The 27,158-nt window shown below is 31.9% G+C and overlaps 3 protein-coding genes across 5 annotated transcripts in view; 1 reads left to right on the top strand and 2 right to left on the bottom strand.

Annotated features, from left to right (window-relative positions):
* Positions 1–27,158, top strand: part of LOC143247769 (putative acyl-CoA synthetase YngI) — a 67,736-nt gene that overhangs the window by 21,020 nt on the left and 19,558 nt on the right. The gene's annotated exons all lie outside the window — the stretch shown is intronic.
* Positions 1–27,158, bottom strand: part of LOC143247765 (medium-chain acyl-CoA ligase ACSF2, mitochondrial-like) — a 47,728-nt gene that overhangs the window by 12,896 nt on the left and 7,674 nt on the right. The window lies entirely within an intron of this gene.
* On the bottom strand, positions 175–16,414 carry LOC143247764 (medium-chain acyl-CoA ligase ACSF2, mitochondrial-like). Of its 3 annotated transcripts, none has more exons than XM_076496212.1 (8): positions 16,195–16,414; positions 13,320–13,503; positions 10,175–10,303; positions 9,839–9,892; positions 8,505–8,623; positions 3,792–3,904; positions 2,003–2,080; positions 175–282 (listed from the first exon to the last, which is right to left on the bottom strand). In XM_076496212.1, coding segments are annotated over exons 1-8 (765 nt in total). In that variant the 5' UTR covers positions 16,281–16,414; the 3' UTR covers positions 175–280. The 3 variants fall into 3 exon arrangements, with proteins under 3 accessions (XP_076352327.1, XP_076352328.1, XP_076352329.1); XM_076496213.1 differs by having other exon boundaries at positions 16,207–16,414; XM_076496214.1 differs by lacking the exons at positions 175–282; positions 2,003–2,080; positions 3,792–3,904 and adding an exon at positions 7,879–7,950.

Genomic DNA, 27,158 nt, shown 5'->3' with positions numbered 1-27,158 from the left:
AATTATAACACACCTTTACCATGAACATGTGAACTCTCACTATGGTACACCTTGCATGGTTAATGTTCATAATACACTAACTACAACCTTTGTATAATTTATGGTACACCTTACATGATATTACCTAATATATTCATTACAAATATAGCATGTGCTCTAATACCATACACTTACCTCAACATGGTCAAGTGGTGTTCCAACTGTGTGGTATTTCTTTTCCGGTTTTTCTCCTGGACGTGTTGAACAACTTGCCGGACTATTTTCTGTTGTTCCGTATACATTCTGTGGGGAAGAAAAGATAGTGGTGATTCCTATGACAAAGTGTTCTTAGAAATGGTTAAAATTCTACATCACTGATTACTGATACCATATATTTATTAGTTACAAGGTAACACTAAATGTAGCGTTAATTTTCCAATTACTCAAAAAACAGGTGCTATAACTGCTCAGAGTTCATATCAGAATAAGTTTGTACGAAGATTCTGAGAAGGTCCTTAAAATACGGTGGGTTTAATCAGTTTAACATTCCGAGTGACAGATACAATACATTAATGTATTCTACTGAATGAATACTTTCTTTAAATTATATGGAACTGATGAAACTCAAGAAAGACGATCAGTGTTTGAACTTGTCTGATATCTCTACAAAGAATGTTTGTTTAATTAGGTTAAATTTATTCTTTATGACTGATGTTTTGAATAGAAATTTAATTATTAACTTCAAGGTAAGAAATCAAGAAATACTTAAAAGTGTAAAATAATAAATTTATTTTAACAAACAATTTTAGCAAATAAAATATTGTAAATTGTTAATAAAAATAGAATAACGATGCTTTTATTTTAAAACATTTAAACATGTTGTTCACTTTAGTGAAGGTTAATATTTTCTATTGTTTGTTTATCTTGTGAATATGAAATAAAATAATAACGACGGAAAAATCTGAACGTTCATTATTCTACATGTATTTGTGTTTTTAATTGATGTATTATTTTATAGTGTTTTATGATTACCGTAACTTTGTTCTATTGTTCCAGTATTATTTTATTTTATTTCATGATTACTATAGTCTTGTTTTACTCTTCCAGTATTATTTTATATTGCTTCATGATTACCATAACCCTGTTTTGGTCTGCAAGTATTATTTTATAATGTTTTATGACTACCAAAACCTTTTCCAGTGTTACTTAATAATGTTTCATGAATACCATATATTTGTTTTACTCTTCCAGTATTATTTTATATAACTTTATGATTACTCGATGTGGCTATGTTTTTCTAAAACCCAACCCCCACCCTATCAATCTCTTTATGTATTATTTTATAGAGTTTTATGATTAACATAGTTTATTTATATTTTCCAGTATTATTTTATATAGTTTCATGATAACTATAGTCTTTGCTTACTCTTCCAATGTTAGTTTATATAATATTATGATTACATAACCATGTTTTACTTTTTAAGTATTATTTTTTTCATGGTTACCAATACTAGTATTATTTTTTATTGTTTCATGATTACCATATTTTTTATGGTAATATTTCCTTCTTATAAAATATTTCTCCACATTTTCTCTACCATGACATTCATTTTTATAAATAGTATTTTTATAGCTACATTTTCGTTTTTCTTCCAATTATTATAGTGCTTGTAATTTTTCATGTATTTACTATTAGAGACGGACATCGTAAAATGAACATGGTCTAATCGCACAGCAAAGAGAAATGAACTTTAGTTTATGTTGTTGGGTTTTGTTTTATGTTTCAGTTTTAATTTCTGATACAAAACGATGTTTAACACATTTATTCGTTTTGTAATTCTATTTTTAAACTCCTGTGTTTATTAATAATGAATAACAATAACTATTGTTGTCTTAACAGAGTTCTGTTAAATAAATTGTTTATTTTAACATTCTAAACGTAACTGAATTAACCATTCTATAAATATTTTCCATCACTAAGTAAACGGTAAAACAATGGACTCTTAATTGTTTATAAACTTACAATGAGGTTTGTTACATCTAACTTCTGTTCTATATCCTTCCACAGCTCTACCGAACTTGGGGGACCCTCCAATAAGTGCTGAAAGTAACGCAGTTGTCACAAGTAAGTAATAATCTGTATATAATTACGAAACTATGCATCGTAGAGTTTAATGTTAAGTGTTTATTAAAGGATGGTAAAACTAAAGCAATAAATATGCTATGGGAAATGTTTACTTTATCTCACACAAGTTTTCAAGAAAGGAATAAGTCGAAACTTTGCAGTATCTATTTTATAAGTGTGTGTAAGGATACAAGTAAGAAGGTTGCCGAATTACCAAATTCATCTGCAACCAATGAACAAGTGGTTTTAGTTTTGTTATTTATGCTGAAGGAATTTTGATATTTTATTACAAGATATTTAACAACTTGATTGTAACAGAGAATATTATGACAAATTACATTAAAACTGATTATAAGTATGAATCTTCGACTCAGACTCAGACTTTTTAGTTTAACTGCAAACTTCCTAGAGTTTCATCACGAAAACACTTTTCTGCCAGATCTGGTTAAAAACAATGAAAATATTATCAGCTGTAGCACATCTCCATGCACATGTCATTGTGATGTTAAAAAAAAACACTAAATTATCTTTATGAGAAGAAGGTTTCCTAACCTCCGTGGATCCTGTTCTGAGTTGCGTGGGTAGGTCTCCTTCAACAGAGAGAGATTACAGCGAATTAGAGCGTGATGAATAATCGTTCTATAGCTTGGGATCGAAGAAAATAGCCCCGAGCAGAACAAAAAGCCGAAGACGAAGGAAGTGAAGCCACACAGTCACTGGAAAAGATGGAGGAATGAGATAGAGACATATTGTTAACTTCCTAACAATAAAAGGCAAATCACCCTTCACATGTTTGTCAAACGACTCTGTTAAAAACACAGAAAGATCTGTAATGACACCCACTGAAGCATTGGCACATTGGTAGCATCATATGTCCCACATGTACTTGGTGATACTAACGCTCAGGGTAAGAAATGTTCTTAAACGTTTTAAAATGATGCATCTCATTTTTTTTTACCCATGTTGAGGAAGAAAGAAAGTATGAGAGATGAGAACCACTAGGGATAACATAGTGTTATTCCAGATTGCACTCGTAGCATCATAGTCAGAGAGGCTTAAGGAAGTGTGGCTGAACATTAGAATCCAGATTACGTGACTGGACAGAGGCAAGTGGACATGGCGATGTAACTTTCAAAATTAAGGCATTGGTGATGTAGCATTATTCTGTCCTTCTGAGATACATCACACAGCAGAAACACATTAGCTGAAGATACCTGCCAGGAATCTTTGTCTCAATAATTACTCATTGGTAGCAGTGTAGCATGGGATGCAACATCAATGTGTATATCCGAAATGGCTTTAGAAGTCAGAAGAAGTTAACTGTAGTTAGGTGTAGATGTTTTAACCAAGATGTTCCCACAACGTAGTAATGGGACAGAACCAACAAACCTCCTCCCATCCATGTTGGATGGAAAAGGAAGACATTTATACCAAAGATTTGTCTGACAAATAGTGGAGTTCTGAATGTGTTAGTGACTTTGTAATAGGGCTGTGTATATGCTGTCGTTTACCAATTAGCTGTTCTTATATTATTTTATTTTTTATCAAGAGTTAGGATATCAATAATATGGAGAGAAATATTCAGTACCTACTGTTCGGACCAGATACGAATCCTACTCGCCAGCTCCTTATTCCTCTCCAGTATATTATAATAAAATTAAATACAACATAATAACTATTCACTTACCCGCTTGAAGACTGGTTAGATCAAACTTATCAACATCTGGGTGATTAACAATGTCAACAAACATGGTGGACGTTCCCCCAATAAGAGTGCATCGAAAAGTATGATGAAAGCCTCTGTTAAAAAGCGTTTAATGAAAAATCCTGAAAGAGTAAAATCATTGATAAACATAAGTGTTTGTTTATTAAAGTTTAGACAGAAATGATTGCTAGAAAATAGATTTTGTCATGTTGGCGTACAGCCAAAACTCAAGAATGTCTGATATGAATTTGCTTTCTCTAAAAGAGAGTTGAACGTCTGTAATAAAACCTTTTATGTTGATTATTCTATTTAAACACGAAGACAAATTGTTCTTGTAATGAAGGTGAATAAATATTGTGTGAAGAAAAAACAACAGTTACCATGACAACAAATATAATAATAGATGTTATTTGTAAATATATTCTATATTCATGACAATACTAGACATAGTGGAAAATAAAGAGTGTGTGACTGTGTTAAAGGTTAATCATTGTTGAAAACGGTGGGTCAACCAACATTAATAACAATGGTAAAAATAAGGAGAGAGATCTAAACAATAACAAAAGAGATGAGAAAAGTGAAAAATCATGTATTTAAAAAACCCCAAAGAATTAAATTAATATATTTAATATAAATATATATTAAAGACACATAACCAGTTTTAAACTAAAACAGACTGAAAACACATTAAGACCGTTAATGTCTCTGATTCCATTTTTTATCTTTTATTTTCTGGCCTAACTAAAATAAAATAGTTCACTGAAAACAGTGGTTATTAAGTATATAATTTACTTTAATAAACATTAGATTAAAATGATACGTGTGTTAAAATGGAAGGAGAAACTATGTCATTCTAGTGAAACATATATTAAAAATTTTGTATACTTCGACTTTTATTTCTCTGAAACAACCATACACAGTAAAGATTTGTTACGTTTTAGTATCAATGTTAAAGTTATTATAACACCACTAATCACACGTGTGGATGTTATGTCATCATTAACAAATAACAGTCTCTGAATATGAGCAACAAAATATGGTTCATTTATGAACTTTACCTTTCTGTTTCAATAGCTTTCAATGTCGCCACAGGGTTAAAAAAGACGAAGGAAACACAGCTACACTCCCGAGAATAATAGTTGCGATAACACCGAATGTATACCCAAACTTATAAAACAATGGTACGGGTAAACAGGTCACCAGACTCTGAAACAAAATCAAAACCACACATAACTGTAACGACTAAATGATTTTATGTAACTAGGTCAGGTGGTTTAGACTATGTGACTTACGTGTTGTTATATTAGACCATATACAACTTTAAACGGAACTGTGTTCAAACTGAGATTTCATTCAAAAACATATTGTGGTAATACACTTAACGACTGCATCATATTTCTTAAAAAACACAAGAAACTGAACGTTAACTGGAACAAATGTAGTTATGATAATTTTACGTTTAACCCAAAAATAAATGAAGTATATAAGTATATGAATAATACAGCTCACAACAATAATAATAAAACAATTCATCGGTAAGGGTTACATATTAAGTTATAAGAACACTGCGACTTACGTACGTTTGTGATCATGAGATAAATGTGTAAACTGATAACAGCATACTAAGTGGTGTAGTTTACAACAATACATGCCATTACTGGTATAATAAGACGAATTAAAAGGTGTACTTTGCAACAATACTCAAAACTCCTGGTATAACAAAATGAATGGGAAGGTGTAGTTTACAACAATACTCACCACTACTGGTATAACAGGATGAATGAGAAGGTGTAGTTTACAACAATACTCACCACTACTGGTATAACAGGATGATTGGGAAGGTGTAGTTTACAACAATACTCACCACTACTGGTATAACAGGATGGTTCTGAAGGTGTAGTTTACAACAATACTCACCACTACTGGTATAACAGGATGAATGAGAAGGTGTAGTTTACAACAATACTCACCACTACTGGTATAACAGGATGAATGAGAAGGTGTAGTTTACAACAATACTCACCACTACTGGTATAACAGGATGAATGAGAAGGTGTAGTTTACAACAATACTCACCACTACTGGTATAACAGGATGAATGAGAAGGTGTAGTTTACAACAATACTCACCACTACTGGTATAACAAAATGATTGGGAAGGTGTAGTTTACAACAATACTCACCACTACTGGTATAACAAGATGTTTGAGAAGCTCTAGTTTACAACAATACTCACCACTACTAGTATAACAGGATGATTGGGAAGGTGTAGTTTACAACAATACTCACCACTACTGGTATAACATGATGAATGAGAAGGTGTAGTTTACAACAATACTCACCACTACTGGTATAACAGGATGATTGAAAATGTGTAGTTTACAACAATACTCACCACTACTGGTATAACAGGATGATTGAGAAGGTGTAGTTTAAACAATACTCACCACTACTAGTATAACAAGATTATTGGGAAGGTGTAGTTTACAACAATAATCACCACTACTGGTATAACAAGATGTTTGAGAAGCTCTAGTTTACAACAATACTTACCACTACTGGTATAACAGGATGATTGGAAAGGTGTAGTTTACAACAATACTCACCACTACTGGTATAACAGGATGATTGAGAAGGTGTAGTTTACAACAATACTCACCACTACTAGTATAACAGGATTATTGGGAAGGTGTAGTTTACAACAATACTCACCACTACTGGTATAACAAGATGTTTGAGAAGCTCTAGTTTACAATAATACTTACCAGTACTGGTATAACAGGATGGTTCTGAAGGTGTAATTTACAACAATACTCACCACTACTGGTATAACAGGATGATTGGGAAGGTGTAGTTTACAACAATACTCACCACTACTGGTATAACAAGATGATTGAGAAGATGTAGTTTACAACAATACTCACCACTACTGGTATAACAAGATGTTTGAGAAGCTCTAGTTTACAACAATACTTACCACTACTGGTATAACAAGATGTTTGAGAAGCTCTAGTTTACAACAATACTCACCACTACTGGTATAACAGGATGATTGGGAAGGTGTAGTTTACAACAATACTCACCACTTTTGGTATAACAGGATGGTTCTGAAAGTGTAGTTTACAACAATACTCAACACTACTGGTATAACAAGATGATTGAGAAGATGTAGTTTACAACAATACTCACCACTACTGGTATAACAAGATGTTTGAGAAGCTCTAGTTTACAACAATACTTACCACTACTGGTATAACAAGATGTTTGAGAAGCTCTAGTTTACAACAATACTCACCACTTCTGGTGTAACAGGATGATTGGGAAGGTGCAGTTTACAACAATACTCACCACTTTTGGTATAACAGGATGGTTCTGAAAGTGTAGTTTACAACAATACTCAACACTACTGGTGTAACAGGATGATTGGGAAGGTGTAGTTTACAACAATACTCACCACCTCTGGTTTTAAAATTCTTGAGGTAAAGGCAATCACATTGTTGATTAAATGAAAATAAGAAAATGCTGCAGGTTTGGTACCCGTGGTTCCCTGAAAGAACATACTTCTGTTAGTTCAAAGACTCAGACAAAAGTCAAAACTGTAGTTATTGTTTGAATGTCTTTTTTTTTTTATAACAGCCCAATACTGAAAGTCTAAGTATCGTATATTTCTATTATTAAGCAATATAATACGAAATAATTGTTTTTCTATTGGGTTTAACAAATTTCTCCTACCGATATAAATTCAACATTAAGTGGATCATCAAACTGAATCTTGGAGTCCAGCTCCTTCATTTCTCGCAATTTCTCGTTTCCAGCGGCACGTAGTATATCGTCAAACTTGTAAACTCCGCTGGATTGATAATAAATTTAATTGTTACTAATAGAGTATGAATTGTGTCAAGTGTATTATTAAGATAAATACAAATACGGTAAGAAAGACATATGGTTTTGTTATCTATGTTATGTACCGTTATTTATATTTTTATTATAAGCATTCAGTTTTTTTCTCTTAAAGTAAATATTTTCACATCGTGACAGAAGTATAGAATATCCTACAATCAGTTAAGATGTGTTCAACTTGTTGGGTTACTTACGAAAAGTCCTTCTTTGTCAACATGACAATTGTGTGTAAATCTGGACATCTGAAGCAGAATAAACAGTGAATATGGAGATCAGTATATTATATCATGGTTGTTATGTTAGTGAATATATCACTAATTTCATATAATATGTAAGTCCAGGGTATACCAATAATCAGTATTTAAAAAATATCTGGAAAATAAATAAGACAATGTTTGTATGACAGAGATATGTTCAAACAATATAAAATGTTTATAACAATATTTATAACACGTGATGTGGGATATTAGTTACTTTTAATCTAACCTGGTTTCAATATTCTGATATGTTGTATTTTACTTTACGTGTTACATTTAATCTAGCCTGCTTTAACATTATAATCTATATTGTACTTTACCTTACCTGCTACTTTTAATCTGTTCTGGTGAAGATTAGATAATGTACGATATCTTTAATCTGACCTGGATTCAACATTATAATCTATTTTGTTCTTTACCTTACCTTCTACTTTTAATTTGGTCTGGTTTCAACATTCTGAGATGTTTTACTTTATGTTACTCGCTACATGTAATCAGACGAGGTTTAAACATTATAATCTATATTGTCTTTACCTTACCTGCTACTTTTAATCTGGCCTGGTTTGGATGATATAATCTCTGGTACAACAGAACACAACTGTTGGAAGTAATCTTGTTTTCTGAAAGACTCTCCTGCAATCAGTGCTTTACAAGAGGTCTAGAAAGGTAGAACAGTTTGTTCATCTCTTCAAGTGTTTCGATTTTATACATAAAACGTACTTTAATTTAGTAAAATGTTGTAAAGAACGTAGAAAGTTAATATATAGTATATTATTAGTAAACAAAGTGTATATATATATAAACACACAAATATATCCTGAGTTCTTTTCTTTAAATCAACCATATGAATCGTGATATACACACAATAAGAGTTCATGATGATCTGTTCACATATATTTTTGTTTTAATCAAATAAAAACTGGATATATATATCTACTGTTTCTAGTATGTGCTACACATGACACTTTAAGATTGTAATACAAAGTTTCCCATTATGGTATCGTGAATTCTGGTGTGTGGTCAAATGAAGTGAATAGTATTCTGACTTTATTATTTAATTAAAATATTGTTATTTCTCTTTACGGTATGAAACAAGGCGAAACAAAATTTGTCGATACCAAATTTCTTTGTGAAGTCATTTTATAGATGATTTCAGGGAGTACACGGAAGGAAGTAAAAGATGTGGCTCAGTTAATCCTATTTAGTTGAGGGAGTGCATACAAACGTTGGGAGAAATCACAAACATTTTTCACTGAAGGAAGTTAGACGTTAATTATACACCTGTAGTGAAATAAAAAAAGATATGAGAGAGTCCAATATGAAAGAAGATCAGCAAGTAACAAAGCTAATTAAGGTTTCAGAAAGATTGTGATACGATTTACCATAAAATACGACCTTTTCAGTATCATACCTATTGGTCGTCCTATTTGGCAAAAATGGCCGTTATGACCACCTTGACCTCCAGATGACATCATAGGCTATGGTTTACGGGAAATGTGGAGATAGCCACATTTTAAAACTAAATACTCAAACTTGGGATAATAATATACATTTCTGCGGTAAGTAAAATGGGCTTATATATAAAAACTGTCGAATCACTAGCTTGTTTGGAAAATGTGGTCTTTAGTTAGAACCTAAATTGGTAAAAACTTTTCTGAATACTTTAAGTATATCCAGAAATAATTGAAAATAACTTTCACAAGCTATTATTATACACTGTCATGTTCTGTGACCTTAAATATTGCATATCATCTTTTATAGCTATTTTAACACGTTGTTCACATCTCACTTTATTTGTTATATTTAAAATTCTTATCAACCATAGTTGTAACAACTACTTTAGTTTTATACCAAACAAAGTATAGTAGTTTACCTTGTTTAAGCAGTATTCTAGTTCAGAAGGCATGAAGGCAGGGTTGATATTGATCTCGAACAGAAAACATAACACACAAAAGTTACGTTACAAAATTTAATCAGTAGTAAGATAACGAATATTGATGTTAATATTAAAACACCCAACATACAAAAGTAAGTTTATGTTAACAAATCCATGACTATATGTTTAACATATATTAGTACACGTTACAGAAGAATCTTTTATTTACTCTATATTTCAGATGTAAAATTTAAATTCATATATCTCATGTTTGTGAAGATAAAGATGTTTCAAAATATTACTTTGGTTAAAGATAATATCAAATATCCTTACTAGTACCAGTCCAGCTTTAGCTGCAGCCAGCTGAGTTAGAACCCACTCATAACAGTTGGTGCTCCAAACTGCCAGACGTTCTCCAGGTCTCAGTCCAAGCTCTAAGAAACTTGCTGCTAGCTGATCAGTCTGTGGTACAAACAATTGAACTTAAGAATTTACAGATGTATAGAATTCTATTTAAAGTACAGTAAAACTAACATTACATGAACCACTATATCTAACGACACGTGATTCAGTACATCTATAGCTACAGAATATAGATCAACACATGAACCGGTAGATCTATATCTACAATATATCTAACAATACGTGAACCAGTACATCTATAGCTACAGAATATAGATCAACACATGAACCGGTAGATGTATATCTACAATATATCTAACAACACGTGATCTAGTATATTTATATCGACAATATATCTATAAACACGTGAACCAGTACATCGATAGCTACAAGATATGTAACAAGAACTGAACCAGTAAAGATACATGTACAGTGTATCTAACATCACATGAACCAATAATACATAGCTACATTATAACTAACAACACGTAAACAAGTACATCAAGAACTGCAGTATATCTAACAACGCATAAACAAATAAAGATACAAGTACTATATACCTAAGAACAAGTGAACCAGTACATCAAGAGTTATAGTATATCTACCAACACGTAAACAAGTAAAAAATACAAGTACTGTGTACCTAAGAACATGAGAACCAGTAAAGATTTCGGCACAATACACCTAACAACACATGAAACAGGTACATCTACAGATACAGTATATCTAACAACATGTTAATCAATAAAATACAGAACACGTGAACTGGTGTAGATACGGTTACAGGATATCTAACAATATATAAACTAGTATATCTATAACTACACAATACCTAACAAAACATCAATCACTAAACACACATGTACAGTATATCTAACAATACATGAAGTGGTGTAGATACGGTTACAGGATATCTAACAATATATAAACTAGTATATCTATAACTACACAATGCCTAACAAAACATCAATTACTAAACACACATGTACAGTATATCTAACAATACATGAACTGGTGTAGATACGGTTACAGCATATCTAACAATATATAAACTAGGATATCTATAACTACACAATACCTAACAAAACATCAATCACTAAACACACATGTACAGTATATCTAACACACGTGAACTAGTACAGATATTGTTGTAACATATCTAACAACATATAAACTAGTATATCTATAACTGCCCTATACCTAACAAAACATCAACCACTAAATACATACAATACATGTACAGTATATCTAAGAACTTGTGAACCACTGAAGAGACTAGTACAGCATATCTTAAAACACATGAGTCAAGACATCTATAACTACAGTATATCTAAACCATGTGAGCCAGTAAGAATACAGGAACAGTGTATCGCACATCATGTGAACCAGTAAAGATACAGGTACAGTGTATCGCACATCATGTGAACCAGTAAAGATACAGGTACAGTACATCTAACAACATACGAACAAGTACATCTGTAGCTACAGTATACCTAACAATACGTCAAACAGTGCACATACAGCTACAATATCTCTAAAAACAGGTGAACCAGTAAAGATACTGTTAAATTGTATCTAAAAACACGTGAATTGGTACATCTATAACTATAGTGTATCTAACAACACGTGAACCAGTACATATATACCTACAGTATATCTCAGAATACAATAACCAATAAAGACACGCGTGCAGTATATCCAAAAGCACGTGAACCACAATATCTATAGTTTCAGCATATCTAATAACAAGTGAACCAGTAGAGATATAGGTACAGTATATCTAACAAAACGTGAACCAGTAAAGATGACTGGTTATATATCTAACAATATATGAACCAGAGCATCTATAACTAGAGTATATCTTACAATATTTTAACCAGTAAAGATACACGTTCAATATACCTAAAAATGCTGGAACTAGTAAACAAGCAAGTACAGGATATCTAACAGCATATGAACCAGTGTATCTGTAGCTAATGTATATCTAACAAAACGTGAACCAGTAAAGATACAAGTAGAGTTTATCTAAGAAACATGTGAACTAGTACATCTATAACTACAGGATATCTAATAACACATGAACCAGGTAAGATACAGAAACTGTATATCATACAACATATCAAGGAGTACATCTATAGCTACAGTATATTTCACAACACATAAAACAACAGATAATGGTACAGTATAAGTAGCGAAACGAGAATCAGTAGAACTATAAGTACAACATATCTAACAAGAAATGAGCCAGTATATCTATAGCTACAGAATATCTAACACCAACAGTACAAGTTAAAATACAAGTACAGTAGGTGTAACAATATGTCAACCAGTAAAGATACTGGTACAATATATCTAACAACACATGATCAGGTAAATGTGTAGCTAAAATATATCTAATAACACATGAACCAGTAAAGATACAGGTACAGTGTATCTTACAACACGAGAACCAGTACATTTATAGGTACAATATATCTAACAACACGTGAACCAGTAAGGTTACAATTAAAGTATATTTAAAACATATGAGCCAGTACAGATGCAAGTACAACATATCGAATAGCACATGAACGAGTAAAGATATAGCGTATCTAAGAACACGCTAACCGGTACATTCATACCAACAGTATATTTAACTAGACATGAACCATCAAAGATACATGTACAGCTTAAAGATTAGGCTTTAAACAGTATGGTAATATATCCAACACATTCAGAAATTAGTAAGATGACAGGTTGATTATGCTTTGTAAATACATCACCAACACATTCAGATGTGATGGTGTAAGATGTTAGGCCTATAGTAGTCTGTAACTTAATTAATAACACGTTTAGAAGTGATCTGACAAGATGTTAGTCTTATAATATTCTGTAAATAAAATAACAACACATTTAGTATGATAGAGTTAGATATTAGGCTTACAATATTCTGCAAATACGTTAACAACACATTCAGTATGATAGAGTTGGATGTTAGGCTTATAATATTCTATAAATACGTTAACAACACATTTTGTATGATAGAGTTGGATGTTAGACTTATGATATTCTATAAATGCTTCACCAAGTTTCATACTTCTTCATTAGTCTCCAGAAAGGTGCGACGGACATCCTGATGACAGAAAACAAAAGCTAATTGGTCACCAACATCGTAAGATACTTTATTTAAAGCTTGACCAATAGTGGATCCGATAAGAACGCTGTCTCCGTGACCACAGTTATAGCTAATCTTAAACTTTTCTGAATTAGTTGCTAGGAGTCTGGAAACAATCAAGATATTTACGTTTTTAATACGGACATAATAGTAAATTATTGTTACCTGTATAACACAACGCACTAATAACCTTTATCTATTGATTAATGACGTCCATGTACACTGTGAAATATAATTAAAACCTATAAACATAATATTACATCTAAATATTGATATCCATGTTATACTACGCTTGATATAAGACTTTTAAACAATGGTAAAAGAAGCGATACATGGAATTCTACACTTCGTACGATGTTATCCATATTCGTATCTGTACAACACAACATACTATAAAAGTGTTTATATATTTATAAATATTAACATACTGGAAATGCTGGTATCTGTATAACTAAATATAAAGTAAAAGCGTCAATATCTGTATAAACACAATGAATACTGGAAATGTTGGTAATTTCATAACATATAGATACAATAAAAGTGTCAATATCTGTATAAGCACAACACACACTAGATACGTTAATACGTCTATACACTGTTCACGTCTACATAGCAGATCACCTGTGTACTTACCTGTGCAGTGGAGTCCTTATAGCTCCAGAGAACAAAGAAATGATGGTTTTATTGATACATCGTAACATTTCAAACTGTGAGATAATGACATACAGATCACGAAGGTTTTGGTTATTTTAAAGTCCAGTTTCTGGTCTATTTTATGACGTAACTAGCCGTAATCCTACTGGATGTTGTTCTGTTCCAGAAACTGACTATTCGTTTGTCTCTCTTTTTTCTGATCCACAACATAGTTTGTTTTATCAATACACAGTACGGTTTTGTAAGGCAGGTAAAAAAGGTCGTAAGGTCATAGTTCTGACCAGATAAATTCAGGGATAATATATGTTTTTCCTTAAATACACATGTATAGTATGATACATATATTCAAGTACATTATATATAATACATATACACAGCATGATACTTATACTGTAGTACATTATATCATAATACACAAACACAGTATGATACTTATACATTAGAACATTATATCATAATACACATACACTGTATGATATTTATACTCTTGTAAATTATATCCTGATACATATACACAGTATGATACTTATACTTTACTACATTATATCATAATACACATACACAATGTGGTTGTTATAATACAGTACATTATATCGTAATACACATATACAGTATAATACTTATATTACAGTGCATTATATCATAATACAAATATACAGTATAATACTTATATTCCAGAGCATTATATCATGATACACATACACAGCATGATACTTATACTGTAGTACATTATATCATAATACACAAACACAGTTTGATACTTATACGGTAGAACATTATATCATAATACCCATACAAAGTGTTATATTTATACTCTAGTACATTATATCCTAATAAATATACACAGGATGATACTTATACTCTACTACATTATATCATAATACACATATATGGTATGCTAGTTATAATACAATACATGATATCATAATATATATATATAGATAATAGTTATACATCATAACATTATATCATAATACATTTGCTTTATACGGTACTCATACCACAGTAAATTATATAACAATACTTAGTATGATAGTTAAACTCTAGTGAATTATATAATAATATACATACACAGTACAATAGTTATACTCTAGCACATCATATCGTAATACACTATATGGTAGTTATACCTCAGTAAAATAGAACAGTTTATGGTCATATACTCATCTAGTAATTCCTCAATTTCACAGAATAGTTTAATAATTCATTCATACAGTAAATACTCACACATGAGTTTATAATTAAAATTTTGATGAAGAATGTAAGTTTTGGATTTTGTTTTCACAACAACTGATTGGTTTTAGAGATGATTGGTGTTCGAAAACTAAAGATTGAAAACTGATGTTAATGTTGATCAATTCACACTGGTTAATTGACTGTATGAATGTTCTAAATACAGCGTCCACCCACCACCACCACAAACACTTTGAACCAATAAAAGAATTCAGATTACCTTCCTAACACGTTCAAAACTGAAACTGTGAACCATCCTCTCTTAACCATATCAGACCTCGGTACGTGTACACACTGATCACTAGTTGAGGCTCAGAGTGAATGTTTTTAATAACTGTTATCTGTATATTAATTATATGTATGTTCAGTATAAGTGGTACGTAATACATGAAAATCTAATATTACATCGAAATACTGGTATCCATATGAATAAAACCTTTCTTATAAATCTTTAAAAGATAACCAAACATACAATGGAATTCTTCATATTTATAAATTAACAGATACACTCGGAGTTATAAATAATATACATATTACTAGCACACATTCAAATGTTAATATATATTAAACACAAGACATACTGGAACTCTTAGTATCTATATAAATATAACACACATTCGAAATACAAGCACAACATATAAAAACATAAAAAATTAAATATTTGTATAAACACAATAGACACTGGAAGTGTTGGTATCTATATAACACAAAGTACAAAGAAAGTGTTAATATCTATATAAATCCAACTCATACTCGAATAATTAATATCTATGTAAACACAATAAACACTGGAAGTATTGGTATTTATTTAATTCAACATACTATAAATGTGTCAATATCTATAAAAGCGCAACACACACTAGAAACGTTAATACGTATATAAAGAGTTAACGTTCACACAATACATTACCTGTGTACGTACCTGTACGGTGGAGTCCTTATAGCTCCAGAAAACGAAGAAATGATAGTTTTAGTGATAGATCGTAACGTAAACATTTTGAGCTGTGAGATAATGACAAACACAACACCAAGGTTCTAGTTACTTTATCTTGTGACATAAGCTGCCGTAATCCCATTGGATGTTGTTCTCTTCTAGAAACTGATCATATCTTGTATATTAATTCGTCTCTCTTATCTGTCTTCAACTAAAAGAAGCTACGAAACACGTAATTTAATCTAACCAACGCAGTTCAGTACAAACACGTCCACAGTGGTTTTGTTATTGGTAAGTTCATCTCAAGGATGATGCTGAGTTATAGATAAATTGTTTTGATTTTCGTGTACGGAATGATATTTGTTCTACACATACATTATATCAGTGTACGGAATGATATTTGTTCTACACATACATTATATCAGTGTACGGAATGATATTTGTTCTACACATACATTATATCAGTGTACGGAATGATAGTTGTACTACACATACATTATATCAGTGAAGGGAATGATAGTTGTACTACACATACATTATATCATTTTACCCATTCTATTTAAAAAAGCACACAGAGCGGTTCCCTGGACCAAAGCCACTCTGGACTAACTTGTTTTACAACTGAATCTTGAATTATATAAGTTTGTAATCCTATCTTTTTCACATCGGTAGGCATGAGTGTATACAGAGATGCCAACTATTTCAAATGGCTGAGCGTAATCAATGTAGACGGGCCCTTTTTCATTTGGGGCTACTAGGCCTGACCAATGTCTCTAAGCTGTTTATTGTTATATTATTATTATAACTATTATTATTTATTACTGCTACAGATTGCTCATTTATGACTGTGTTTTGTGAATTTAATAAATAAATTTAAAAAAATATTTTGAAATTATGCCTTTTATTTAGTTCAGAGTGACAAATATACTGTTAAAACATATGAATAAAACCATTCATAAAACATTTAACATGCACAAACAGTAAACAGAAATAGCTGTTGTGTAAGGACTAGTTTATATCATATTTATGATACTTATTGTAATAGTTCTGCAGCTTTTGTATCCTTTGTTTTCATGAGAATGTCTCTGGATGATTGTGAGTTATAACAACATTGTCCATTTGACTGCATACACATCTTGTGTGTTATAATACTGTTCAAAACTGAGATGCTCAAGTTTGGTATGAACTTGCTTTTGTTTTAGTCACTAAACTAAATATCCTTTCACTGTCAGCATTAGATTGGAAGATTGGAAGAATTCCAAGCATAACCCTACACAGAATGTCATACTTCTGGTTGTCATTTCCATCCTTAACAGTAAACAGCTGAACACAAAACTTCTCAACATTCAACCAAAGGACAGTTTCTGAGAAAGTATCAGTTTGATATATCAAATATTGCCCTTCCAACTTGTCAATAGTGTTGTGCTCATGTGTATTGACAAGGACAAGGTAAACTGTCTGTGAAGAACTATAGAGAAGAGAAATCTTTTCTGACTTTCAGTTTTCGATCAGCAACCTCTGTGAGGATCATAAGTTCATACTTTAGAGGGAAAGGTTTCGTCATGTAATTTGTAGCTGCAATATAGTATTTCTTGACACTGATGTAGAAGCTGATTAGGTCCAGGTACTTTTCATAATTAACAATGCATTCCTTAGCAGCATTTCCAGTAGAAACTTCCTCATCAGATTTGTGTAAGGATTCGTTGCTGTAGTCAAGTTCAGTGATGTTGTCTTCAAGATATTCTGGCTTGATGTATCTGACAAGTATATTTTTAACTTGTGTAATCAGAGTTATATGTATAATGTGTATGCAAGGTTCTTCTCTTTGCAATATCAAATTGGCTTGTTTAAGTAGAGGAATTGCAGATTGAAGAAAAAACAATATAACAAGTTCACTTTGTTGTCCAAGAAAACTGTTAACTTATCTAACTTGCTGTGTGCATAACTTTTCTTGGTTACTTCCTTGTTAGTTTTCGTTTTCTTCTCATTGATTGTCTCTTCTTTAGTTCAAGGTCAGACTGCCTAAACATATATTGTGTTACATCAAATGTTTCTTTGTCTGCTTTTAGAGACTGTTGTCTTATGTGGCTGAAAGGATGTCTTGACTGTGTCTCTGAGTGGCTGAGAGGATATCTTGGCTGTTAAAGTCTTTCTGTCTGACTGAGCTGCACGTTTAGATACTTTTGAATCCAGTTTTTCCTTTTCACAGTGAAAATACTTCTTCAATGGCTTCACATGCCCAATTTTCTGTTGAAGCACACCCTAAGTAATGGCCATCTTGTGTCAACAAGTTGTAGAATTTTTCTTGGTTATTTGTCATACAAACCTTGAAACTCTTTGAAGTGTTGTTTTCTGCTAGCACTTTTGTGCTAGAGGTAAATTATAAGAAATGACGAATTGCGTGAACATCACTCTCTGCATTTATGGTTTCATATTTTGAATTCTTATTCATAAGTGTTGTTATTTGCATCGTTTTGTCTTCGCCTCTGTTTTTTTGTTGGTGGGATGCCAATTATATATGTCTGGAACAATCGTTTATCCGCCAGGAGCCACAAAAAAATCGATGTGACAAACTGTAAAAACGCATTACTGTTACTGACTTTTAATGCAATGACCGGATATTTTGCACTATACTCTTTCCTAAATTTTTGATTCACAGTTTTAGTCCTTTTAGATTTGCCAGAAACAAGACAATCTGGTGAACGAGGTCTCTTTTTTTCCATCTTGTTAACGATCGCATTGGTGTTTCTATGCCGCTTAGAAAACGCGAAATACCCTTCAACGCGAACCCTGATTGGCTGATAAGCACTGATGACGTAACTATGGATTCCCCCACGTACCCAGTATGGAGAAGCACCGCACTCAAACTATTGGTAGACGTCTGAGATACAAATATATTTTTTTATTATTTCAAGTACAAACATGATTATCGCAAATAGACATTTGGACTATGTCTTTTATTTATTATCAAAATTTATTTGTATCTCACTAGAAATTTTTTTCACCCCTTTCAAGCCCTTGGGAAACAATTTATCACTTTATTGTATAGGCCTATATAATATATTATAATTTGGGAGTTGCAACAAGTCGTAATATTTGACTGTATGAGCGTAAAGTCGTAATGTATACACCAAAATCGTAATGGTTGGCATATCTGATGTACATTGTCGATAGATATAGTTAAAGTAAGCTCTGATGTCAAGGTTAGGGTACCTAAATATATCTGTTTATGTTTTTTACTTACATATGATGTTCTCTTCCTTTTAGTTCTGTCCAACTTTGTGTGTTCAAATTTATCAAAATTAAATATATCTGATAAAGTTGATCAGAAACAGTGAACTAGTTTGAGATTAAATCCTACGTATTAGTAAATAGACATATATATGTCCATTAGACGTCGGATATTTGTTAATATAATATCAAAGATTAACTATCAGCTCATCTTACTAACATGCTTACTAGAACAACTCATTTTATGGACATGCACTCTAAAAGACATCAGTTAGCAAACTGTTTTGTAATATGTTAATACGTGAGGGTGCATAGTGTTATAAATTAAATACCTGAGGTAATGGTGTCCAGGAACTAGAATCAGAGGGTGTGTTGCTAGGGTGTCTCAACATGACATCATTGTATAAGATAACATTAAAACATTTTGGTAGTTTTGGACATTATTTCATATTAAACTTTTGTTAGAGTACATTTCTTGAATACTAACATAGTATATGTATGAATCTAATATCATACCTTTATGGATATTACATTACCTATTTATGTAAGTAAAACCACAAACTAAATGAAATATTTATTATCAAATTTGAATGTACATAAACTATTAATATAAATATCATGGTTTATAAAACGCCAGATCAGCTTCCATACAACTTCTGTACACAATGTCCATATTACTATTTGTTCACTTCAATCACTAAGTAATATTTCATGTACTTTATAAACGACATAGTGTTATCAACATTACTGTATAGTACAACAATCAGTAAAAGGTTCAAACAGTGTCTGTCAGAAAATATAGCTTATAATATATTTCAATATGAATGATAATTTGACTGTTATCGATTCAGTTCTACATTTAATATGTACTTAAACTAAAAACCTGCATCATCATGTGAAATGTATGAGATTTACAACTTTATTTACACAACAACAAATATTATATATATTCATATGTGTGTGTATTAAAATGGTAACATGGTCACAACTCCGGACATATAATTTCTAATATACAGTCTAACGTTCAGTGAATCTTGTGTTACGTTTCAAATATAAATAGATTCATCCTGTCACCACTAGTACTGAAACTGATGTAGTTCTACTAATATAAGTAAGAGTAAAGAACCACTTAGTGAATGTATTTATGTCTTATTTTATATTTATTTGCAAATCTAATATTTGTGTTTCTTTACCATACTAATATGGCTAATAATATTTATTAGCCCAGCATAGTCAAGTGGGTTAAGGCAATCGACTCGTAATCATAGGGTTGCAGGTTCGAATACCCGTCCCACCAAAAATGCTCGCCCATTCAGCCGTGAAGAAGTTATATCATGATGGTCAATTCCCTTATTCGTTGGTGAAAGAGTAGTTCAAGAGTTGGCGGTGTGTGGTGATGACTAGTCGCCTATACTCTCGTTTCTTCACTAATAATTTAGGTACGGCTAGCGCAGATAGCCCTTGATTGGCTTTGCGTGAATTCCAAAAATTACACAATATTTATTTTTTATTTAGATCGAATATTTTCTCTGGTTCACATCTTGGACATGAGTCTCCTGATTATTACGTTACCCATTACATTTATGCCGAAGTTTTAAAATGTATGCATGATATTGTGTATGTATATTAAAAATATAATATACTAAGTCTAACTATCACACTGTATTTGTGTATCAATGTATAATGTACTACAGTTTTAGAATCATACTGTGTATCTGTATTAATATATGATGCACTAGAGTATAGGTGTCATGTTGTATGAGTATTAATATGTAAGGTACTAGAGTATAAGTATTATACTGAATATGTGTATATGATATAATGTACAAGAGTATAAGTATTTCACTGGGTAGGTGTATTATGATGTAAACAATACAGAGTATAATACTTAATTCGTGTATTACGGGATATAATGTACCAGAGTATAAGTATTTCACTGGGTAGGTGTATTATGATGTAATGTACTAGAGTATAACCATTATACTGCACACATGTGTATTATGATATTATGTACAAGAGTATAAGTATTTCACTGGGTAGGTGTATTATGATGTAATGTACTAGAGTATAACCGTTATACCGCAATACGTGTATTATCATATAATGTACAAGAGTATAAGTATTATACTGTGTATATGTATTAATACATAATGTACCAGAGTGTAAGCATTATACCTGTATGTGTTTTAATATGTGATTTGCTAGAATATAATTATCATACAGATATTGACACTTTTATTGTATATTTTGTTATACAGATACCAACACTTCCTGTGTGTTTTATACAAATATAAACACTTATATAGTATGTGTGTTATTCAAATACATTGTATCATACAGATATTGATACAATGGAAAAATTTTATTGAAGAACTGGAGCTTGAAGGTAAACCCAGTGATATCACTTTCTACTTTATTGTGAGATGGTTGTAAACCAGTAATGCCTTAAATAGGTTTGTGGACTTGTTGAGCCTGTTATTACTTTCCTTGAAGAAAGGAAAATATTCTATCCTCAAGTGATGATGAGTGGATTCAAGATCTACTATTTACTGATATAACGAATCATCTACAAACTGTGAACTTGGCATTCCAGGAGTAGATTCATATTGTTTCTAATCTAACTCAGACAATTTTCAGATTTCAGAATAAAATAAGACTTTTTCAAGGAGACATATTGTCATGAAACTACAGTAACTTTTCCAATCTCAAAAGGAGAGTAAGTACGTTCCCTGATATTGAAATAAAACAAACTGGAAGAATACAAAGATAAGTTACGAGGACTGCTTGATAACTTCTTAGACAGGTTTGAGGACTTACAGAAGTTAAAGCCCTGCTTCGTCTCTCTTGTAAATCCTGGTTCATGTGATCAATAATGGTTGTCCAATACTCGAACCTCTGGTTACAGAAACATCTGCTGTGGAACGAACAGAACTGCAGAATGACCTGGGTCTAAATATGATCCATAAATCCCATTCTACAACTGAGTTCTGGAAGTAAGTTCAAGAAAGAAAATGTCCTGAATGGAAGAAAACCAATGTGCGACTCATTTTAATTTTCAGCACAACATGCTGCTGTGAATCACTGTACTTTGTACTGAAGTTTGTGAAGATGAAACATCGTTCCATCCTGACAAATCAACACCTGACGGAGATAATTCGTACAGCCTTGACGACATGTCAACCGAAAGTTCAACGACTCACAACCAAGATGGAAACTTACACAATCTCTACTAGCAGTAAATAGTCTGATCAAGGTCTGTTTGTGTCAGAAAAATATTATGACAAGACTACAATTTTGTAAGGTGGTATCTGATTAAAATATCTTTAATATTATTGTTTTACATATTTTACTCCATGTTATGACCAGATATTTACTAGGATAAATAAATATAATTAAAAATATCTGTCTTTAAATTTTTTTATTTTTGTCAGTCTTATTTACTCTTAATGAAATACAAATTTGCATATTTTTCTAAGATGTTTCTGTAGTTCATGACCGTGTTAAATACACTCAATATAGTTAAAACAAACATCAGTCAAAATTTTGAAAACTTTGAGTATATATATGTGTACTTTGTAATTATTAAAACTAATACAGATTAACAGTTTAAAAACCACATATATGTATTTCTTAATATTTATATAAAAGTTATGTAACAAAATTTAAACGTGTGTGTAATATTTGTTCATGTTCTCAAACATCTGAAGTTTATCGTATGTGGCCCTGCATTGTTAAGCAAGTTTGGCCATCCCTGCATTATTGTATTGATAATGGTCCACGTGTTGTTAAATATTGTGTACCTGTGTTTATACTGGTTCATGTGTAACTAAATATAATGTTCACGTGTTGTTAGATATAATGTACTTGCATCTTTACTGGTTCAGTTGTTGTTAGATATACTGTAGCTATAGATGTACTGGAACATTTGTTCTTAGGTAGGTATTATGTTTATATCTCTTCTGGTTCCCGTGTTCTTGGATATATAGTAGGTGTATCTTTACTGGTTGACGTATTGTGAGATATATTGTAACTATAAAAGTACTGGCTCACGTATTGTTTGATATACCTGTAGTTATAGATGTACTGGTTCACGTGTTCTAACATACATTGTAACTTTAATCTTTATTGGTTCATGTGTTATTACAAATTCTGCATATTTTTTCAAGATGTTTCCGCAGCTATACATTTACTGGTTCAAGTGTTGTTAGATATACTATACTTCTATCTTTACTAGTTCAGGTGTGGTTAGATATAATATACTTGTGCCTTTACTGGTTCTCAAGTTTTTAGTTTTACTATAGCTATAGATACACTGGTTTACGTGTTGTTAGTATATTGTTCTTACAGATGTACTGAATCACTTGTTCTTAGATATACCATACTTCGCATGTTTACTGGTTCGTTTGTTGTTAGATATACCGTAGCTGTACATGTACTAGTGCACGTGTTGTTAGATATACTGAACTTGTATCTTCACTGGTCACGTGTTTTAGAGATATTGTAGCACACAGTCGCACTGGTTCATATTTTTTTTTAATATACTGTACCTGTATCTTTACTGGTTCATGTGTTGTTAGATATACTGTACCTATGGATATTGAGGTTCAAGTGTTGTTAGGAAGACTGGTCTTGTAGCTTTAGCAATTCACGTGTTTTTAGATATAATCTACCTGTATCTTTACTTGTCCATGTGTTGTTAGATATACTGCAGCTATAGATGTACTGGTTCAAGTGTTGTTAGGAAGACTGGGCCTGTAACTTTAGCGATTCACGTGTTTTTAGATATACTGTACCTGTATCTTTACTGTCATGTGTTGTGAGATATACTGTAGCTATGGATATTGAGGTTCAGTGTTGTTAGAAGACTGGTCTGTAGCTTTAGCATTCACGTGTTTTTAGATATAATCTACCGTATCTTTACTTGTCCATGTGTTGTTAGATATACTGCAGCTATAGATGTACTGGTTCAAGTGTTGTTGAAGACTGCCTGTAACTTTAGCGATTCACGTGTTTTTAGATATACTGTACCTGTATCTACTGGGTCATGTGTTGTGAGATATACTGTAGCTATGGATATTGAGGTTCAGGTGTTGTTTGATATACTATACGTGTATGTTTTCTCTTCATGTGTTGTTAAATATACTGCACCCGTACCTTTACTGGTTCAAATGTTGTTACACTGGTCCATGTAATGTTAGTTTTACACCATCTGCATCTGTAATGGCTTATATGAAGTTAAAATGTATTTTAGCCTTAAATATACTGGTTCTGCATAATGTTAGTGTTACTGTACTTTAAATAAAATTCTATATATCTGTAAATTCTTAAGTTCCATTGTTTGTACCACAGACTGATCAGCTAGCAGCAAGTTTTAGAGCTTGGACTGAGACGCCTGGCAGTTTGGAGCATCAACTATTATGAGTGGTTTCTAACTCAGCTGACTGCAACTAAAGCTAAACTGGTACTAGTACATTAACCATTTAAGGTGTACCACAAAATATACAAACTAAAGTTGTAGTTAGTGTGTTATGTACATTAACAATGTAATGTTGGTACCATAAATTATACAAACCAAAGTATTGTAATTAGCGTGTCATGTAATGCCAACAATGTAATGCGCACCATTAAATTATACAAAACAAAAGCTGTAGTTAGTGTGTTATGTACATTAACAATCGGTCGTGGTACCATAAATTATACAAAGTAAGGTTGAAGTTATGTGTAAGCTGGAGTAACATTAAGAACAATGCGGTAATGATAAATTATACACAAAGTAGGTTGTAGTTAGTGTATTATGTACGTACACAATGTAATGTGTACCATAAATTATACAAACTAAAGTTGTAATTAGTCGTGTCGCTGCACAATAACACCGTAATGTACCATAAATTATAGAAAGGAAAACATTTTTATAGGAATCACCACTTATCTTTTCTTGCCCAGCCAGAATACATACTCAACAACAGAAAATAGTCCCGTAAGTTGTTCAACACGTCCAGGAGAAAGACCGGAAAAGGAATACCATACAATTGAAACACCACTTGACCATGTTGAGGTAACTGTATGGTATTAGAGCATGTAAGATGAACCATAAATTATACAATGTAAGGTTGTAGTTAGTATTAAGTACATGAACCATGTATGTACCACAAATTATACAAAGTAAAGTTGTAGTTAGTGTTATTTACATAGTAAGAGTTCACTATGTTGTATTTTTACAATCTATAAATTTGTTCTCAGGTTAAACTAGTGGACAATGATGGACGAATAGTTCGGTCAACAAAGAAGAAGAACTGTGTACACGTGATCGTTTATCATTCTTGGGATACTGGGGTGACAAGGAACAATGTGGTCAAGTCTTTGATAATGCACGTTGGTATCACACTGAGTAAGATATAAATAACTAGGATTTGTCCACTACATGTCCACTCTGATACTTCAACTTTCGTCTTGTAACTGTTATTACCGACTAGGAACTGTTACTGGTTTTTCGATTGTTTTCTAAAAGAGAACATCTTGTCCGCGTCCGGAATTCATTTATTTATCCAGTTAAGTTTGCTCAAAGATACGGTTCCTGATGTGCCTAGCTTCACAAATACATTTCAACATAAATTCCAGATCTAATTATACGTACGAATAACTCAACTTATAAAGATATATGAATAACGTTAGTGTTAGTCGATCGTTATAAGACAAATATACTGAGTAATTGAAATGCAGACAAATAGACACCATAACAATCACTATCTAACTTACTGTGTGACACTGAACTAACTCTGTTCTCTTGTAGTACTTTAAGTTTCTAGGTCATGATAGAATGATGACTTGCAATGTAACCTATAACGGTATTAATAATTCTACGCTTAAAATATGTGTCAAATATATCGTCATGACAGATGAAGGTGTTAATTGTTTCTACATATTAATAATACAATATGACACAGGGATATTGCTGTGATGGATGAAGATGGCTACATCAGTATTCTTGGTACATTTAAAGACATGGTCAACAGAGGAGGAGAATGCATCTATCCTCAGGAAGTGGAAGAGTTCCTTCTCAGTCATCCAGATGTCGCTGAAGCTCAGGTGAGATTTCTCAGAAAAACTTGTACTCTTCAAATTTTAGATTCCGGCATGACTAAGTGGTTGAAGTTATCGACTCGTAATCCGCGATTCGAATCGCTTTCGCACCAAAGATTCTGCTCCTTTCAGCCGTGAGGAAGTTATAATGTGACGGTTATCCGACTCTTTGTTGGGAAAAAGAGTAGACAAAGAGTTGGCTGTGAGTGGTGATGACTAGCTGCCTTCATTCTAATATTACACTGCTAAATTAAAATGGCTCGTGCAGATAGTTCTCGTGTAGTTTTCGCAAAATTCAAATTTTGTTTTTGGTTATTTAACATGACGGCCTTAAACTTGTAATGTGTTTGAAGCATTATAACTGGTAAGCCTAATAATAATACTAAAAAGTAAAGTTAACAATAATTTGTATTATACATTCATAACAAAGTGACTATGTACTGTTATTTTCACGTAGTCAGTGCCCTGGAGATTTTTCTATATCATTTGATATTATTATCATTGATATTGTATTTTTGTGATATTGATAACGTCCTTTGTGTCGTTTTCACTATTGATAAGTGTTACGTGAATCATATTATTAAACTCAGAATGTTGAATTGTGGAAAACGTTTAAGAGTTGCATTAAC

The sequence above is a fragment of the Tachypleus tridentatus genome, chromosome 3 (genome assembly GCF_004210375.1).
Source record: "Tachypleus tridentatus isolate NWPU-2018 chromosome 3, ASM421037v1, whole genome shotgun sequence".
Classification (NCBI taxonomy): Eukaryota; Metazoa; Arthropoda; class Merostomata; order Xiphosura; family Limulidae; genus Tachypleus; species Tachypleus tridentatus.
This window is presented reverse-complemented; position numbering and strand designations above follow the sequence as displayed.

What these genes read in the sequence shown, in the direction of transcription:
- LOC143247764 (XM_076496212.1), bottom strand. Translation starts at nt 16,280, where the DNA reads ATGTTTACGTTACGATCTATCACTAAAACTATCATTTCTTCGTTTTCT. An exon ending in GGCCAGATTAAAAGTAGCAG is followed by an intron (nt 3,905 to 8,504) that starts GTAAGGTAAAGA and finishes GCTTTTTAACAG; the next exon opens with AGGCTTTCATCATACTTTTC. An exon ending in TCTAACCAGTCTTCAAGCGG is followed by an intron (nt 2,081 to 3,791) that starts GTAAGTGAATAG and finishes CGTTACTTTCAG; the next exon opens with CACTTATTGGAGGGTCCCCC.